This window comes from Notamacropus eugenii, chromosome 1 (assembly GCF_028372415.1).
Source record: "Notamacropus eugenii isolate mMacEug1 chromosome 1, mMacEug1.pri_v2, whole genome shotgun sequence".
NCBI classification, from domain to species: domain Eukaryota; kingdom Metazoa; phylum Chordata; class Mammalia; order Diprotodontia; family Macropodidae; genus Notamacropus; species Notamacropus eugenii.
In genome coordinates, this window is record NC_092872.1 from 323,750,816 (window position 1) to 323,769,112 (window position 18,297).

Here is an 18,297-nt window from a genome sequence, read left to right on the forward strand (position 1 = left end):
TCAATGAACTCCAGTAGCTTTCTATTGCCTCCAGATTCAAATACAAAATGCTTTGTTTGTCACTCAAAGCCCTTCATAACCTAGTTCTGTCCTACCTGTCTAGTATTCTTAAATCTTACTCCCTGACATGTTCTCTGCAATCCAGTGACCCTGGCCTCCTAGCTATTCCACCAAAAAGACACTCCATTCTCTCTGGCTGTCCCCCATGCATGCAACTCTCTCCCTTCTCCACTATGACTACTGACCTCCTTTATTTCCTTTAAGTCCCAACTAAAATTCAACCTTCTACTGGAAGCCTTCCCCAACCCTTCTAAATTCTAATACCTTTCTTCTGTCAATTATTTCCTATTTATCCTGTATATAGCTTGTTTTGTATATATCAGTTAGTTTGTTTTCTCCCCTATTATACTGTAAATTCCTTGAGGGCAAGGACTGTATATTATCTCTTTGTGTCCGGAGAAATAAGCATTTTGTATCTACAGTGATAATGCCCAGAGCATTAGTGCAGTAAACTGGTGTTTATTAGGGGTGTGACCTACTAGGCAGTTAATAAATGTTTAACTGACATGGATAAATAACCTAGATATAAAAGGTCTCATCTTAAACAAATTAGAGAGACAGTGATTAGCATAGTGTCTAGCACATTAGTGTCCCTCTAGAGGCAAAAACTGATATTCCTTTCACATCTATGGATAAGGTAAGGAACAGGCAGTTTTCAGATGAAGAAATCAAAGTTATCTATAGTCATACAAAAATGCTCTAAATCACTATTGATTAGAGAAAGGCAAATTAAAACAACTCTAAGATATCATTTCACATCTTATCAAATTAGTTAACATGACAGAAAAGGAAAATTATAAATGTTGGAGAAGATGTGAGAAAATTGGGGCCTGAATGCTTTGCTGTAGAGTTGTGAACTGATTCAACCTTTCTGGAGAGCAACTTGAAACTATAACTATGCCCAAAGAGCAATCAAACTGTGCATACCTTTTTGATCCAGCAATATCACTCCCATCTCTGTATACCCAAGAGATCATAAAAAAGAGAAAAGGATGTACATGTACAAAAATCTTTACAACAGTGCTTTTTATGGTGGCAAAGAATTGGAAATTGAGGTGATGCCCATCAATTGGGGAATGGCTGGACAAGTTTTGGCATATGAATGTGATGGAATCCTATTGTGTATAAGAAATGATTAACAGGCAGATTTCAGAAAAACCTGGAAAGACTCATATGAACTGATGTTGAGTGAAGTGAGTAGAACCAGGAGAACATTACACACAGTAACAGCAACATTGTGCAGTGATCACCTATGACTAACTTAGCTCTTCTCAGCAATACAAAGATCCAAGACAAGGCCAAATAACTTATGACAAAAAATGCTATCCACTTCCAGAGAAAGAACTATGTAGTCTGAATGCAGATCAAAGCATGCTATTTTCACTTTTGCTTTTCTAGGCTTTTCCCTTTTATTCTGTTTCTTCTTTTAAAACATGTAATTATAAGAAATAAAATACCATTTACTAGAAAAATTTTAATTTTAAACATTTAGAAAAATAAATTGACTATGGATATATAAAAAGACTGCCCTGCTCAATCAAAATTAATAAGGAAGAATACTACCAACCCCTGAAAAGACTGGCTCATGGTATAAAATGACACATATACTTTTTAAAACAATATTCTTAATAGTATTTTATTTTCTCCATTACATGTAAAGACAATTTTCAACATTTTTTTAAAGACTTCTGACTTCCAAATTTTCCTCCCTCCTTTTCTCCCCTTTTACCTCCCCAAGACAGCAAGTAATCTGATATAGGTTATACGTGTGTGTAAAACATATTTCCACACTAATCATGTTGTGAAAGGAGAAACAGAACAAAAAGAAAAAAATACCAAAAGCAAAAAAAAGTGAAAGTAATGTTTTTATTTGCATTCAGATCTTTCTCTGGAAAGTGACTCTTTCTCTGGATGTGGATAGCATTTTCTGTCATAAGTCTTTTGGAATTTTCTTGGATCATATATTGCTGAAAAGAACTAAGTCAATCATAGTTGATCATCGCACAACATTGCTGTTCCTAAGTACAATGTTATCCTGGTTCTGCTGACTTGACTGTGCGTTAATTCACGTAAGTCTTTCCAGGTTTTTCTGAAATCTGCCTACTCATCATTTCTTATAACACAATAGGTTTCCATCCCAGTTATTTACCTCAACTTGTTCAGCCATTCCTCAACTGTTTGTCATCCCCTCAATTTCCAACTCTTTGCCACTACAAAAAGAGCTGCTTTACATATTTTTGGTACATTTTTGCAAGTCCTCTTCCCTTCTTCATGATCTCTTTAGGGCACAGACCTAGTACTGGTATTGCTGGATCAAAAAGGTATGCGCAGTTTGATTAACCTTTGGGCATAGTTCCAAATTGCTCTCCAGAAAGGCTGAATCAGTTCACAACAATGCATTAGGGTCTCAATTTTCCCACATCTTCTCCAATATTTAAAATTTTCCTTTTCTGTCATGTTAACTAATCTGATAAGATGTGAGATGATATCTTAGAGTTGTTTTAATTTGCCTTTCTCTAATCAATAGTGATTTAGAGCATTTTTATATGACTATAGATAGCTTTGATTTCTTCCTTTGAAAACTGCCTGTTCCTATCCTTTAACCATTTATCAACTGGGGAAAAACTTGTATTCTTATAAATTTGACCCAAGTCTCTATATATTTGAGAAAAGAGGCCTTTATCAGAGACACTTGCTGTAAAAATTGTTTCCCAACTTTCTGCTTTCCTTCTAATGTTACCTGTATTGCTTTTGTTTGTGCAAAAGCTTTTTAGCTAAATACAATCAAAATTATCTATTTTGCATGCTGCAATGCAAATTCCTTTCTTGTTTGGTCATAAATTCTTCCCTTGTCCATAGAGCCAACTATTCCTGGTTCTCCTAATTTGCTAAATCTGTATCCATTTTGACCTTACCTTGGTTTATAGTGTGAGATGTTGTTCTATGGCTGGTTTCTGCCATACTATTTTCCTAGCAGTTTCTGTCAAATAGTAAGTTCTGACATATACTTTTTCAAATATTGCCAATGTACAGATATGTTTTGTTTCAATATGCTGATTTGTTACAAGGGGGTTGGAAGGGTATTTATATAGGGTTATACATTTATAGAGGGAGGGTGGAGATATTTGGGAGGTAGATTTGATTGACTAGCAATACTGATAACTCTTCCCAAAAAAAAGAAAATAAAGAAAACAGGGTTTTCACAGAAGAACATAAACAGGAGAAACAATCAGGAGGGCTTTAAATCTAAAACGCTGAATTTTATGTGTGCGTGTGTGTGCATGTATATGTTTCTTAAAAGTAATATATAATATTGCCTCATATTTTCATTTGCAATCCTTTTTTTGTTTTTTTGTATATAACAATGCTCATGCTTGTTGGTATCAAGTCAGTCAATATGCAGGTATCAAATATCATGTGCCAGGTACTGTGCTAAGTGCTGTTAATACAAAGAAAAGTTAAAAAAAAAAAAAGTCCTTACTGTCAAATGTCATACATTCTATCAGGAAAAACAACATAAAAATAAATAGGTACATAGAAGACAGTGTAAATGAGATCATCTGAAAAAGGAAAGCATTAGCTGCTAGGACCTTCCCTGATCCCTTTTCCTGATCCTGATCTATAAGATTTTGAATTGAGCCTTAAAGCCAAGAAAAACTAAGGGGTACAGGTGAGGGGTGTCAGCAACCCCAAGACAAGACCACTCCTCTCACTTCTCTCTTTTTACTATTAGGACATCCTTTTTTCAAGAGCTAAGGCTCAATAAGCAAGCAAGCAACAATCTTTTGTTCTCACCCTCTGGATGAACCTTGCTGCATCTCAATGATAAAATTGGTTCACACCAGTGCCAGGCTGTCCCTGAGTTTGGACAATCACCTGCAGGGACCATGTTCTGTTCATAAAGCCCTGCTATAAATCAAACTTGTCTTGTTGTTGCTATTATCCCCTCATTACCATGGTTACAGATCACTGCCTATTACTTTGTCTGGCCACTACTATATGTATCAAGGCTCACCCTCACTACTTTGGATCTCCTCAGTCTTATAGCAGGTCCCATCACACATAACAAGTTTCCCTCCTCCAGTAGAATAAAGAAGGCTTTTTGCCTATAACTTCTGTGAACTCTTTGGTTTTATTTTATTTTGGTTTCTTTTTCAGAGCTGAACAGTTGTTGTAGAACCTCTGTGAGCTCTTTGGTATTTACAGAATTGACAGCTGCTACAATTCCTGTGGCTCTTTGGTCACTTATTTTCAGAGTCTGACAGAAAGGAGAATATCCAGGCACTTAGGGAGAAAGTCAGTACAGGCAAAGATGGAAAAAGGAGAGTTGTGTGCAAGGAACTGCAAATAAAGCCAGTGTAGCTTAATCACAGAGTTCATGACTGAAAGTAAAGAATAAGAAGACTGGAAAAGTTAGAAGGGGCCAGGTTAGGAAGAAATTTAAATGGCAAAGATGAGTTTGTATTTGATGCTAAACATGACAGGGAACCACTGAAGCTTAGTAAGTCAGGAGGTGACATGGTTAAATCTATATTTTAGAAAAATTGGCAGTTATTAGATTAGATAGTAAGGATATGTTAGAGTAGGGAAAGACTTGAGGCAGAAAGACCAGTTAGATGACAGTAGTCTAGATGAGAAATGGTAAGGGATTGAACTAGGGCTGCAGTTACATGAGTGGAGAAAACGACATATACAGGAGAGGTGGTAAGTTCAAAAGAGAAAGCGTTTGAGAAGGGAGTAGATAAAGACGTCCATATGGAACATGTTGAGCTTGAGATGCCTGTGGAACATCCAGTTGAAGAGGTTCAAGATGCAGTTGGAGATGTATAACTATAGCTCAGCAGAGAAATTACTAGGAATGGATAGACAGACCTGGAGAAATATGATAATGATGATAAACCCTTGGGAGTTGACGAGATCACCAAGTGAGGTAATATAGAGGGAGAGGAAAAGAGTCTAGGACATAATCTTGGGGGATATTGACAATTAAGGTTTGTAATAGAAATGCCAGTAAATGAAACTGAAAAGGAGCAGTGAGACAAACAAGAGAATAAGGAGACAACAACATCAAAAACCTAGAGATGATTGTATCTAAAAGGAAGTCATGATTGGTCAAGTCCAGAAAAACAAAAATAAAAAATTATTTAAGAAAAATGGAAAACAGAGAAAGAAGTTAACAGAAGGTGAGTCATACAGAGGCTAATCCTTACCTTATTCAGGAGGGTGCACTGTTCTTGCTGGCTGGCATACAAACTCCGCCACTGGAAACGCAGTTTCCCAAGCAGCCATTGAATATAATGAATGTCTACCCTTTCCTTAGGGCCAATGGTCAATGGAACTGGATAACTGGCCAGGTCCTTACACTGAAAACACATTAGATTGGTTTCTCAAGAAAATGTCACATTACCAATGCTCTTCCAGGATATATCAATACATGCACATGTATACATGTACATACATACACACACACACACACACACACAGAGGAGGAAAAAGAGAAGGCAAAAGTACATAAATGTTCATGTTGTTGTTATTTTCCTTTATTTTAAAGAGAACTAATGACATCACAAGGTAATGCCTTGACTTGGATGACTATGAATTGGATTAAGGGAGGCAGAGTTGCACAAAGTTATCAGTCTCACTTTGTCTTCCAGGGTCAGTGGCAAGACAAAAGTCAGAAACACTGACAATGGCTCACAATGCAGTGTAAGATGTTGGTGTCTTCGATGTCTGACCAAGCTCTAAGTGCTCCGTAGTGCTTGCTTCAGTCACCTTCATGTTTGATGAAACAAATTGTTCTCATTCATTCATTTTGCCAGGTAAAAGTCTTCACATGCTTGGAGTAGATAACAACCTAACTCACCAACAGTTCTGAGGCCTGTTGATTACCCTCAAATTGGTTTAACCCTTCTACTAAGATGGCTTTATTGGAGTAAGACTGCCAGGCATGCTACAGTGTCTTGGAGCCACAGGTCAGAGTTGGGTGAAGTGAGACCCCAAAGATGAACAATCCTGAAAAGGCTCCACAAGCCCTCTAAGTAATGTTGCTAGTTCTCCCTGAACACCCCACAAACCCCCAAAATGTTCACGAAATACCACATGAAATGAGGAGTTCCACATAGTTGGAAATACTTGTGTGGAAATTGAACAAATATTTGTAAAGGATGCTAATAGTTGGTGTGGTGGAACAACAACCTAAGGCCCTACCCCATGGAGTTTTTTTTCTTAAAAGGTATTAAACTATCCTTAAGATTTAACTGTCTTGGACCACTGGGATGGCTTCATCATCTCAAGTTCAAAAGCCAAGAGGATACAAGGGGCTAGGACACTTCCCTAAGTTTTCTGGCTTCAGACCAACAGCAAGAGACAGTTATGCTTAGCAACATTAAAGATGCATCTTCAGTGAATATCCTTTCCCTGCTCTAAATGTCTTTCCCCTGCTTTGTCTAAATAAACTATTGTTAACTATTTAGATGGACCAAAAATATCTCATTTTGTTCCAGTCTCAGACATGAGTCACCATAATTGCCAGGTCAATTCTAGCCTACTAAAAATGGGATTCATGCTTTAAGGTTGGACCATCTAACCTCTGAGGTCCCTTCCAGCTTTGAGACTCTATGCTTCTGTGAGTCCCAAGAAGAAGATGAGAGAGCAAGGTTAAAAGGGAAATGCTCAGATTAGCTAACATGAAAAGCAGGAAGATGATAAATGTTGGAGAAGATGTGAGAGAGTTGGAACACTAATTCACTGTTGGTGGAGCTGTGAGCTGACCCAACCATTCTGGAAGGCAATTTGGAACTATGCCCAAAGGGCTACAAAAATGTGAACGCCCTTTGACCCAGCAATAACACTTCTAGGACTGTATCCCTAAGAGATCATAAAAATGGGAAAGGGTCCCACATGTACAAAAATATTTATAGCAGCACTCTTTGTGGTGGCCAAAAATTGGAAATCAAGGGAATGCTCATCAATTGTGGAATGGCTAAATAAGTTGTGGTATATGAATGTAATGGAATACTATTGTGCTATAAGAAATGATGAACAGGAAGACTTCAGAGAGACCTGGAAAGACTTATATGAAATGACGCTGAGTGAAAGGAGCAGAACTAGGAGAACTTTGTACACAGCAACAACCAGAGTGTGCAAGTATTTTTTCTAGTAGACTTAGAACTTCATTGCAACGCAAGGACTTAAAAAATTCCCAATGGTCTCTTAGGGCAAAATGCCTTCCACATCCAGAGAAAGAACTATGGAATTCGATCACAGAATATAGCAGATCGTTTTCTTTTGTATTACGTTTTGGTTTGTTTTATGATTTCTCCCATTCATTTTAATTCTTCTGTGCAACATGACTAAGGTGAAAATGCATCTAATAGGAATGTATGTGTAGAACCTATACAAAATTGTATGCCGTCTCAAGGAGGTGGGGGTAGGGGGTAGCGAGGGGGAGGGAAGGGAAAAAAATCTAAGTTATATGGGAGTGATTGTAGAACACTGAAAACAAATAAAATAAATAATTAAAAAAAGGGAAATGCTTCTGACCTATGCCAAGCCAACAAAGAAACATGAGTAAACACCTGAATTAAAGCAAAAGAGGAATTCGAGACCATTCAACTTACCTCACCTGTATATAGCATATGTGTGCCCCAAGAAAGTTTCACTTATATCCCAGTAAAACAGATGTGTCCTTGAAAGAGTACATTCAGAAAGCTGAGAAATGGTATCATCACACGATGAAAAAGGTGGTAGACACAAATCGTAGAGTGAAATTTGCAAAGATAAGTTCTGCCCAAAATCCTGAATAAAGAGCATCTCCTGGCACCACAGGGGGACAGTTCAACATGTGAAAGTCTAGATGAGATCAAAGTATTTCTAAGAACCCTGGGAGCTAGAAGCCTTTCTGAAATAGTGTAAAATCCTTTACAAGGAGGGAAGACATTGAAAGAACACAAAGTCTAGATGCTGCTGTCTAACAGATAAATCTCATTTCAGTTCGTTATGCTCCCTAAAATTTACCATCTAGCCAAGATGGCAGATCAAGGGCAACCACCCAGCTGAACTCTACCAACACTGTTCTCTAAACAACTTTAAAATAACACCTCAAATCAAAGGTTAGAGCAAGATAGCCAACAAAAGGTCAGGGAAAGACTTTTTTCTGGCCTAAGAAAACTTAAGGGGTGGCAGAAATCTGTGACATCAGGGTGGAGGTCTGTACAGAGCCAATGTGAAGTGGTGGCAACAAGAGCTGCAACAATAGTAACTTCAAGAGTTCTCAGCTCAGGGGGCCAGAGCCAAGATGGTGGAGTAGAAGCAAGAGAGCCTGAGCTCTCCCTCCAAACTCCTCAAAATATCTGTAAAAGATGACTCTAAACAAATTCTAGAGCAGCAGAAGCTGAAATGCTCTGAAATGGTCTAAGGCCATGGAAGAGCTCAAAAAGGATTTTGAAAATAAAGTAAAAGAAGGAGAGGAAAATTGGGAAGGGAAATGAGAGCGATGCAAAAAAAATCATGAAAAATGACCCTAAAAAAATGCTGAAGAAAATAACACCTTTAAAAATAGACTAACTCAAAAAGCCAATGAGGAAAAGAATGCCTTAAAAAGCAGAATTGGCCAAATGGGAAAGAAGGCCTAAAAGCTCACTGAAGAAAATAATACCTTAAATATTAGAATGGAGCAAATGGAAGTTAATGATTTTATGAGAAATTAAGAAATCATAAAACAAAAGAATGAAAAATAGAAGACAATGCAAATTATCTCACCAGAAAAACAATTGATCTCGAAAATAGATCCAAGAGAGATAATTTAAAAATTTTTGGTAGAGCCTAGACATCATCTTGCAAGAAATTATCAAGGAAAACTGCCCTAATACTCTAGAACCAGAGGGTAAAATAGAAATGGAAAGAATCCACCGAACACCTCCTGAAAGAGACCCCAAAAGGAAAACTCCTAGGAATATTGTAGTCAAATTTCAGAGTTCCCAGGTCAAGGAGAAAATATTTCAAGCAGCCAGAAAGAAACAATTCAAGTATTATGGAAATACAATCAGAATAACACAGGACTTAGCAGTTTCTATGCTAAGGGTTCTAAGGGCTTTGAATATGATATTTCAGTGTTCAACGGAGGTGGGATTAAAACCAAGAATCACCTACCCAGCAAAACTGAGTATAATACTTTAGGGGAAAAAATGGAGTTTCAGTGAAATAGAGGACTTCCAAGCATTCTTGGTGAAAAGATGAGAGCTGAATAGAAAATCTGACTTTCAAATGCAAGAATCAAGAGAAACATGAAAAAGTAAACCGGAAAGAGAAGCCATAAGGGCCTCATTAAAGTTGAATTGTTTACATTTCTATATATGTGTGTGTGTATATACATGTGTGTGTGTGTGTGTATACATAGAGAGGGCATACAGGGTGAGCTGAATATGAAGGGAGGATACCTAAAAAATTAAATGTTGAGAAGAATATTGCAAGAAACAGAAAGGGAGGGGTAGAATGTAGTAAAACATTTCACATAAAAGAGGCAAGAAAGAGCTTTTACAATGGAGGGGAAGAGGGGGGAGGTGAGAGGGAATAAATGAGCCTTTCTCTCATGGGATTTGACTTAAGGAGGGAATAACATACACTCAATTGGGTATGGAAATCTATCTTACTATGCAGGAAGGCAGGGGGGAAGGGGATAGGAAAGAAAGGATAATAGAAGGGATGACAGATTGGGGAAAAAGGTAATCAGAAGCAAACACTATTGTGGCGGGGGAACAGGTCAAGGAAGAGAATGGAATAAATGGAGGGTAGGACAGGATAGAGGGAAACATGGTCAATCTTTCTCAACATGACTGTTATGGAAGTGTGTTGTACAGCTACACGTTTGATCTATATCAAATTGCTTGCTTTCTCAATGAGGGGAGGTGAGAAGGGAAGAAGGGAGAGTATATGAAACTCAAAGCTTTAAAAATTAATGTTAAAAATTGTTTTAGCATGCAACTGGGAAATAAGATGTAGAGGCAATGGGGTACAGAAATATATCTTGCCCTACAGGAAAATGGAGACGAGGAGGATTGGATGGGGGTGGGACTGATAGAAGGGAGGACAGATTGGTGGAAGGGGTAGATGGGGTCCTGTCCTCTGGTGGGGGACTGGGAGAGATGGGGAAAAAATCTGGAATTCAAAATCTTGTGGAAGTGAATGTTGAAAACTGAAAATAAATTATATATAAAAAGAAAAAAAAGAGTTCTCAGCCCAGTGATAGTAAGGAAGCCAGACAACTGATCAGAAAAAAAGGTTACTGAGGACCTTCTGCTGTCACTGAGTATAGGTGGAGTTGCATGGCAATTCTATTGCCCTTATGCAGTTCTGCATTGCAGTTCCAGGGTGGAGAGGAGCACTGGTAGTCTGTCACAGGGAGCAGGAGCCTTGGTCACAGTTCCAAAGAGTGCTAGCACTTGTGGCTGCAAAGACCAAGCTCTTCCTGAACAAAGATCAGAGCACAGACCAAGAGAGCAATGACCAGACCTCTCACAGGATCACACCATCCTGGAAGCACCAAAAACTTACAGACCTGAAAACAGCAGCACAAATAAAGCCTTAAACTTAGGACAGTTGCCTCCCCACTCCTACTTAAGCATAGCCCAACTTTAACATAAAAGTTTAAAGTTTAAGAAATAAGCTGGAAAATAAGCAAACAACAAAAAAAGGTAATTTCACCATAAAAAGCTACTATGGTGGCAGGGAAGAAAAAGACAAACAACGATGACAACAATGTGAAAGCAGTTACAAAAACAGCCTCAAATAAAAATGCTAATTGAGACAGAGAAGGGGTGGGGGCGGTGCCCAGGGAGGAGGTGGAGCTCCATGAGGAGAGGAAGGAGGCCTGAATGGAGGAAGGACTTCCTGGAGGGAGGGCGGGAGGGCAGGAGGAAGGCGGGGCCTGGAGAGAACATGAGTGCTCTGGGGTTCTAATCCGGAGCAGGCAGGCACAGAGGGCAGGTCTCCTAGAAACCAAGGGGCTTCTTTGTTGAGGGTACTTGGGCCAACTGACAGTGCAGCATGAAGTCTCTCCCAACCCCTCCACGCTGTTGCCCTCCTGCTGTTAAGGGGCTACCCTTCACCCATCGCGGAAGTGTGGATAGGCCCCAGAAGCACTTGCGCGCACACCGGAAGCGCTCATACCGGAAGCGCTCATACCGGAAGCGCTCATACCGGAAGCGCTCACACCGGAATCGCTCACACCGGAAGCGCTCACACCGGAAGCAGGCAGTGAGGACGATGGCGGGTCTGGCGGTCCGGGACCCTGCGGTAGATCGGTCCTTGCGCTCCGTGTTCGTAGGAAATATTCCCTATGAAGCCACAGAAGAACAGCTAAAGGATATCTTCTCCGAAGTTGGACCAGTTGTCAGTTTCAGGCTGGTCTATGACCGTGAGACAGGCAAACCAAAGGGTTATGGCTTCTGTGAATATCAAGACCAAGAAACAGCCCTCAGCGCTATGCGGAACCTGAATGGCCGTGAGTTCAGTGGGAGAGCACTGCGAGTGGACAATGCTGCTAGTGAGAAGAACAAAGAGGAATTAAAGAGCCTTGGCACTGGTGCCCCCATCATTGAATCTCCCTATGGAGACCCCATCAGCCCTGAAGATGCTCCAGAATCCATTAACAGAGCAGTTGCCAGTCTGCCACCAGAACAGATGTTTGAGCTGATGAAACAGATGAAACTTTGTGTCCAGAATAGTCCCCAAGAAGCAAGGAACATGCTGCTCCAGAACCCCCAGCTAGCCTATGCTTTGCTACAGGCCCAAGTAGTGATGCGCATTGTAGATCCAGAGATTGCACTGAAAATTTTGCATCGGCAAGCAAATATTCCATCTCTGATTCAAGGTAACCCCCAGCCTGGCCAAGGACCTGGTGCGCCAATGAACCAGCCAAATACTCCAACCTCTCAACCGCAGCCCTTGGGTGGGATGCATGTGAATGGAGCTCCTCCTCTGATGCAACCACCTTTGCCAGGTGGCGTTCCCACTGCAGGAGCAATGCCCACTGCAGGACCTGGCCCTGGCCCCTTGGCTCCTGGAGGTGGAATGCAGTCCAAGGTTGGAATGCCAGGTGGTGGACCAGTATCCCTAGAACGGGGGCAAAGGACCCTACAGCACTCGCCTGTGGGACCCACCGGGCCTGCACCAATTGAGCGAGTTCAAGGTACCCACATGCCAATGCCAGACCCCAGAGCCCCTATGCAACGTGGACCTATGCCTGCTGGTGGTCCACCTCCCAGAGGTCTTTTAGGAGATGCTCCAAATGACCCACGTGGAGGGACTTTGCTCTCAGTCACTGGAGAAGTAGAACCCAGAGGTTACCTGGGGCCACCCCATCAAGGTCCTCCTATGCACCATGTCCCAAGCCATGACAGTCGTGGCCCTCCCCATGAGATGAGGGGAGGGCCACTGGGAGAGCCTCGGCCTCTAATGGGAGAGCCTAGAGGACCTATGTTGGATCAGAGAGGTCCACCCATGGATGGTAGAGGTGGAAGAGATCCAAGAGGAATGGAAGCCAGAGCCATGGAGGCCCGAGGCATGGATGCCAGAGCAATGGAAGCCAGGGGGATGGAGGCCCGAAGTTTAGAATCAAGGGCCATGGAGGCTAGGGGCATGGATACAAGAGCAATGGAAACAAGAGGCCCTGGCCCCAGAGGCCCAATTCCTGGGGGACTCCAGGGACCTGGGCCAATCAACATGGGAGCAGGTGGCCCACAGGGTCCCAGGCAAGTCCCAGGTATGCAGGGATCTGGTCTGCAAAGTGGGGGTCAGCCTGGGGGATTTAGTCCTGGACAGAACCAAGTTACTCCACAGGATCATGAAAAGGCTGCTTTGATTATGCAAGTGCTCCAACTGACCGCAGACCAAATTGCTATGCTGCCTCCTGAGCAACGACAGAGTATCCTGATTTTAAAGGAACAGATACAAAAATCTACTGGCGCCCCTTGAAAGGTGAGCAAACAGATGGCCGGCTGGGGAGGGCAGAGGGCTGGAGGATTTTGTTTGGGTTGCTTCCATCCTCACCCAGAAAACTCAGCATGAGGATTTTTGCTTGTTTCTCCAGATCTCTACTCTGTTTCTGCAGGGCCAGTCCAGCCCCTGTGAGGTGGGGTGATATTGTAGGGCACTGGTCCATTGTTGAGAATTCTCCATTCTACATAGTTAATCACCTCAGATGTGCTAACGTATGGAGCATTTCCGTAAATGTCTATGTCTCTTAGTAACCAGGATATTTACTTCTGAAGCAAATTCTATATGAGAAGAATAGAAGGTGTAGCCAAGGAAGCAAATGGTCAAAAAAATCCACCACAAACTTCAACAGGTTTTTGAATGAGTTCTTACAGGCTAATAAAAAGCTTACTACACATTATCATCCTTCCTCCTTGTCCTACTCATCTTACAAATAAACTCATCATGACACCTTCAAAAAAAAAAAGAAACGCTAACTGAACTGAAATCTAACAAGAATTCCTGGAAAAGTTAAAGAAAGAGGAGTGGTAGAGGAAGAATTGGGAAAATAAATGAAGGTGATACAAGCAAATTATGAAAAAAGAATAACAGCTTGGCAAGATAAGCACAAAAATACTGAAGAAAATAAAACCCTAAAAAATAGAACTGGCGAAATGGTAAAAGAAGCACAAAAACTCATTGAAAAGAAGAACTCCTTAAAAGCATAATTGGCTACATGGAAAAAGAGGTACAAAAGCTCACTGAAGAAAATGATTCCTTAAAAATTAGAATTGGGGAAATAGAAGCTAATGACTCTATGACATCAAGAAACAATAAAACAAAGTCAAACATGAAAAAAACAGAAGAAAATGTGAAATATCTCATCAGAAAAACAACTGACCTGGGAAACAGATCAAGGAAAGATTATTTAAGAAGTACTGGACTACCTGAAAGACATGACCAAAAAAAAAAAAAAAAAAAGAAAAGCCTAGACATCATCTTTCAAGAAATTATAAAAGAAAACTGCCTTGATATCTTTGATCCAGAGAGTCAAAGAGAAAATGAAAGAATTCAACTACCTCCTGAAAGTGATCCAAAAATGAAAACTCCCAGGAATATTACAGTCAAATTTCAGAGTTCCCAGGTCAAAGAAAAATACTTAAAGCACTCAGAAAGAAACAATTCAAATATCATGGAGCCACAATCAGAATCACACAAGATTTAGCAGCTTCCATGTTAAAGAATATGTGTATGTATATATACACATACACACACACATTTGGTTGTATATATATATATAGGGAAAGAGGAGAAGAAGGGGGATGAAAAAAGAGAAGGAAGATAAAAAGGAGAGTAGATTAAGGGAGGCAACGGTTAGAAGCAAATAAACTTTTGAGGAGGTACAGGAGAAAAAGAAAATGGGATGGAGGGAAATACACAGTAATCATAATTATACATGTGAATAGGACTGGCTCATCCATAAATTGGAAGTAGATAGAAGAATAGATTAGAAATCAAACTTCAACAATATGTTTTTTACAAGAGACACAACTGAAATAGACACAGAGTTAAATAAAGGGCTGTATTGTTAATGTATTTTTTGCTTAATTTGAAAATCTTTCCCAGCCATTAATAGGCCCATGTGAGCTGCTTAAATCACATGGAAGCCTAAGTCACCTGTGGTAGAAGGAGTGGAAGGGGTGGAGCAGAACTGGGAGGAAGTTGGTAAGAGCAGTTAGGCCAGAGGAGAGGACACAGGCAGACATAGCTGGTCTTGCTTCTGAGAAGGCCCCAGCAGGAGGGGAAGACTTCGGAATGGTTTCGTGTCCTACAGTGATAATGTATATTGACTTCCTGGTTACTATGATAATATGGCTTTCTGGTATCTCAATAAATGTTTTTTTCTGCCTTCTATATGGAGAGTCTGTTATACTTTGCGATTCAGAATTGTGCCGGCATATTCATAGTCACCACCAATGCTGTGACTATTGCCTTAGAATACAAGGGCTGAAGCAGAATCTAAAATGTTTCAGCCGAAGTGTGGTGTTCAGTCATGTCCACCTCTTCATGACCCCATTTATGGTTTTCTTGTTGAATACAGTAGAACAGTTTGCCATTTCCTTCTCCAGATGAAGAACTGAAGCACACAGGATTAAGTGATTTTCCCAGGGTCACATAGTTGGTAAGTATCTGGGGCACATTTGAACTAAGCAGCAGACCTAGGAAAATAAAACCCCAGGTTGGAAATATTGGGTTTTGACAAGAGGCAAAAGTAGGCAGGCCATTCCCTGGGGATCAAAGGAGAAAAATTAACTAGAGCCAGCCAATGCTAACCAGTATCTCCTGTGCCCAAAGAGTCCCCAAGAATGTAGACTCACCGAACAGATCCTGACATCATCACCCTGGTGTACACAGCTTAGGCACAGAAACCTCTCTGGCAGGCTGAAGTGTACAAGTAGCCAAGAGAAAGCCAGCAACAGCTCACAACTGCCATGAGAGTCAACTTCAGGAAGCTGGTAAAAACGTCGTCTCCCATAGCCATGGCAGCACAGTACCCACTTTACAAAACGGATCTGGTCCTCTGAAAGGAATAAATGAGAATATAAACCCAAGTTAGACCAATCAGGATACTCTCCAACATATTCTCTGTTTCTTCCTTTACTACTACCCTAAGCCCCTCAGAGAACAGTCTCCTCACCATCTCACCACACAGCATACATACATTCTTCAGTCTTTCCACTTAGTCCTACCTCCTCTTTTCTAAATCAAGCCCATCTCTTTTACAGAGTCCTCTCTGGCCTATCAGACTTAAAGTGATCATCTCCTTCTTTGAAATCCTACAGTCTTTAGAATCTTAAATCCTCATCTGGAATTTTGTAGCTATCAAATTCAGCCTTGTAGAATTCTTCATCTTATTAATACAAAAGAGATGGGGCAGCTATGGCACAGCAGAAAGAGTTCAAAACTGGCCTCAGACATTTATTAGCTGCATGACCCTAGGCAAGTCACTTAACCTCTATTTTTCTCAGTTTCCTCAACAATAAAATAGAGATCATAATAGCACTTACCTCTCAGGGTTGCTATGAGGATTAAATAAGATTTGCAAAGTACTCTAAAAAAAAGCAAACTGTGCATAATAGAGACCTGATGTTTCACATACAAGCTTCTTTTTCTATTCTACCATGAATATGGTAATACTCATTTAATTTGGTGTATGTTAAGTTCAGAATAAAGATAAATTTTTTTTTACAAAAAGCAAGGTAGTTATGAGGACTGAAGGAGATAATATTTGTAAAGCATTTTATAACTATAAAGTATTAAAGATGAGTTATTAGTAAGAACAGAAAGAAATGTAAGAATGTTAATTTTTTAATGCAAGGTTTATTTTTTTTCATTTAAGTATTGCTGTCAAAGTGCTAATTAAACACTGAGTTCCAAAATCTTTGAATTAGTTATCTACACTACCCAATTTCACTGAATAAATGCTCAGTTCTCTGCTTTATGTAACTTCAATAGGCTTGTCTTTATTTTACAAATGGACTAAAATAAAAATCTAGCAGTTTTTGAAAAAAAAAAAAAAGATTTGTAAAGTACTTAGCACAGTGCCTGACACATAAAAGCACTTAATACTTATTTCCTTCCTTCCAACCTGGAACTGAATAAGATTTCCTCTAATAAATGTTATCCAGTCTTTGTCTGAAGACATTCAGTAAAGAAGAACCCATTACTCACCCAAAAAGCCCATTCTACATTGAGAGATCTCAAATTGTTGGAAAAGTTAACCAACCCCAAATTTTCTTCTTTACACCTTCAACCACTGAAAAACATCCCAGTTCCTTCAACTAGTCCTCATGTAACATGATTTCAAGGCCTTTCACTACTCTAGTAAGCCTCCTCTCTAGTTTACCCATTACTTTCCTCATATTGAACTTAACATTTTAGGTATGATCAGACCAAGGCAGAACAAAGTTATCACCTCCCTAGTACTGAACACTATACTGGACACTTTAATATAGACTCAGCTCCATTACTAATTTTTGGCCACCACCATTTGTTGACTCCACCTCTGCACACCCACTATATCCTTTGGAATTGCCATTTTCATTCTGGATCTCATTTCTCTTAAACTCCTTCCACCTACTTGTACTTACGGAGACAAGGCTCCCCTCCTCACTCCCTTATCCCCCAGATAAATACAGTATCCCTGACCACCCTCGCCGGAACAAATTTTATCTTTTCCCAAAACCTTGTCATAGTTGTCAGAAGGAGAAACCAGAATACTTCGTGTTCTCCCACTTTATCTTCTATTTTCTCCTTTTGTCACTGTCAATCAGTTACTCCTCTTCCTTTCTACCCAATACAAATCATAGTGGTTATAGTCTACCAGCCCCCAAGTCATTCTCCCTCCTTTCTAAAAAAGTTAAATACTAACTCCCTGTCTTCCTCAACTCCCCAACTCCTAACCTTTAACTTTCATCTAGATCCTCTCTCAAACACCCTCTCTTCTCTGTCCCTCAATCCTCTCAAATCCCACAACTTTTCTTCCATGATCACAACCTAAATTTCATCATTATCTAAGAGAGTTCCAATAATCAAAAATGATGCCATTGAGCACCTTAAGCACCTATCTTTCCATCTTTCCCTATACCTTACCCTCCTAAACCTATTTTTGTCCACATCATAGCTGCCAATGCCTCCACTCCTCAACATTACCTTAGGCCATTATTCCTATTCTGATTTCACTTTTCCACTTCCTAATCTTGTCCCTATAATTAACCAAGTTCACCTCCTGACTTTCCTCTACTTTTGAATTACCATTTATTCCTTGCCAAGTTCTGACACTGGATTATTCTCACCATCCACTTCCTCCCTCCCTATTCACCTGATGCTGAATGGAATTGAAAGAAGTTACAAAATAAAGTTAACTGAGAATTACAAATTTGTGACATATCCAAGCTAACTTCAACTGGACTCTTTCCCTGTAGCAAATCAATTCTTTTATTCCTCAATTCCCTATCTCTCTTACCACAGAAACTATCCCTAACCTCTTTTCTCCTCAGATGTCCCACTCCTTTCCATTTCTCCACCTTCTCAGCTGAAAGTCTTGCTTTACTGAGTAAACTAAGGCCATTTGAGCTCTTCTTTTTATCTCAACCCCCTTTATATCTCCTATCCTCTCTTCTATTCCAATCAGATAATGGTGGTATACCTTCTTGTCAAGGTCAACTCTTCTACATGTGACTATCCCATCAATTCCCATCTTCT

General features: G+C 40.1%; 1 protein-coding gene and 1 pseudogene across 3 annotated transcripts in view; one reads left to right on the forward strand and one right to left on the reverse strand.

The window, feature by feature from the left end:
- TEDC1 (tubulin epsilon and delta complex 1) overlaps nt 1-18,297 on the reverse strand; it is an 87,049-nt gene that overhangs the window by 66,772 nt on the left and 1,980 nt on the right. For 2 of the 3 annotated variants that reach the window (XM_072629646.1, XM_072629648.1), the window contains exons 3-4: nt 15,411-15,613; nt 5,271-5,423 (exon numbers count right to left, since the gene is read on the reverse strand). In XM_072629646.1, the coding sequence (XP_072485747.1) occupies nt 5,271-5,423; nt 15,411-15,613 (356 nt within the window). The remainder of the gene's footprint in view (nt 1-5,270; nt 5,424-15,410; nt 15,614-18,297) is intronic. The other variant, XM_072629647.1, reaches the window with a different exon arrangement.
- LOC140517976 (cleavage stimulation factor subunit 2 pseudogene) lies at nt 11,272-14,946 on the forward strand (annotated as a pseudogene).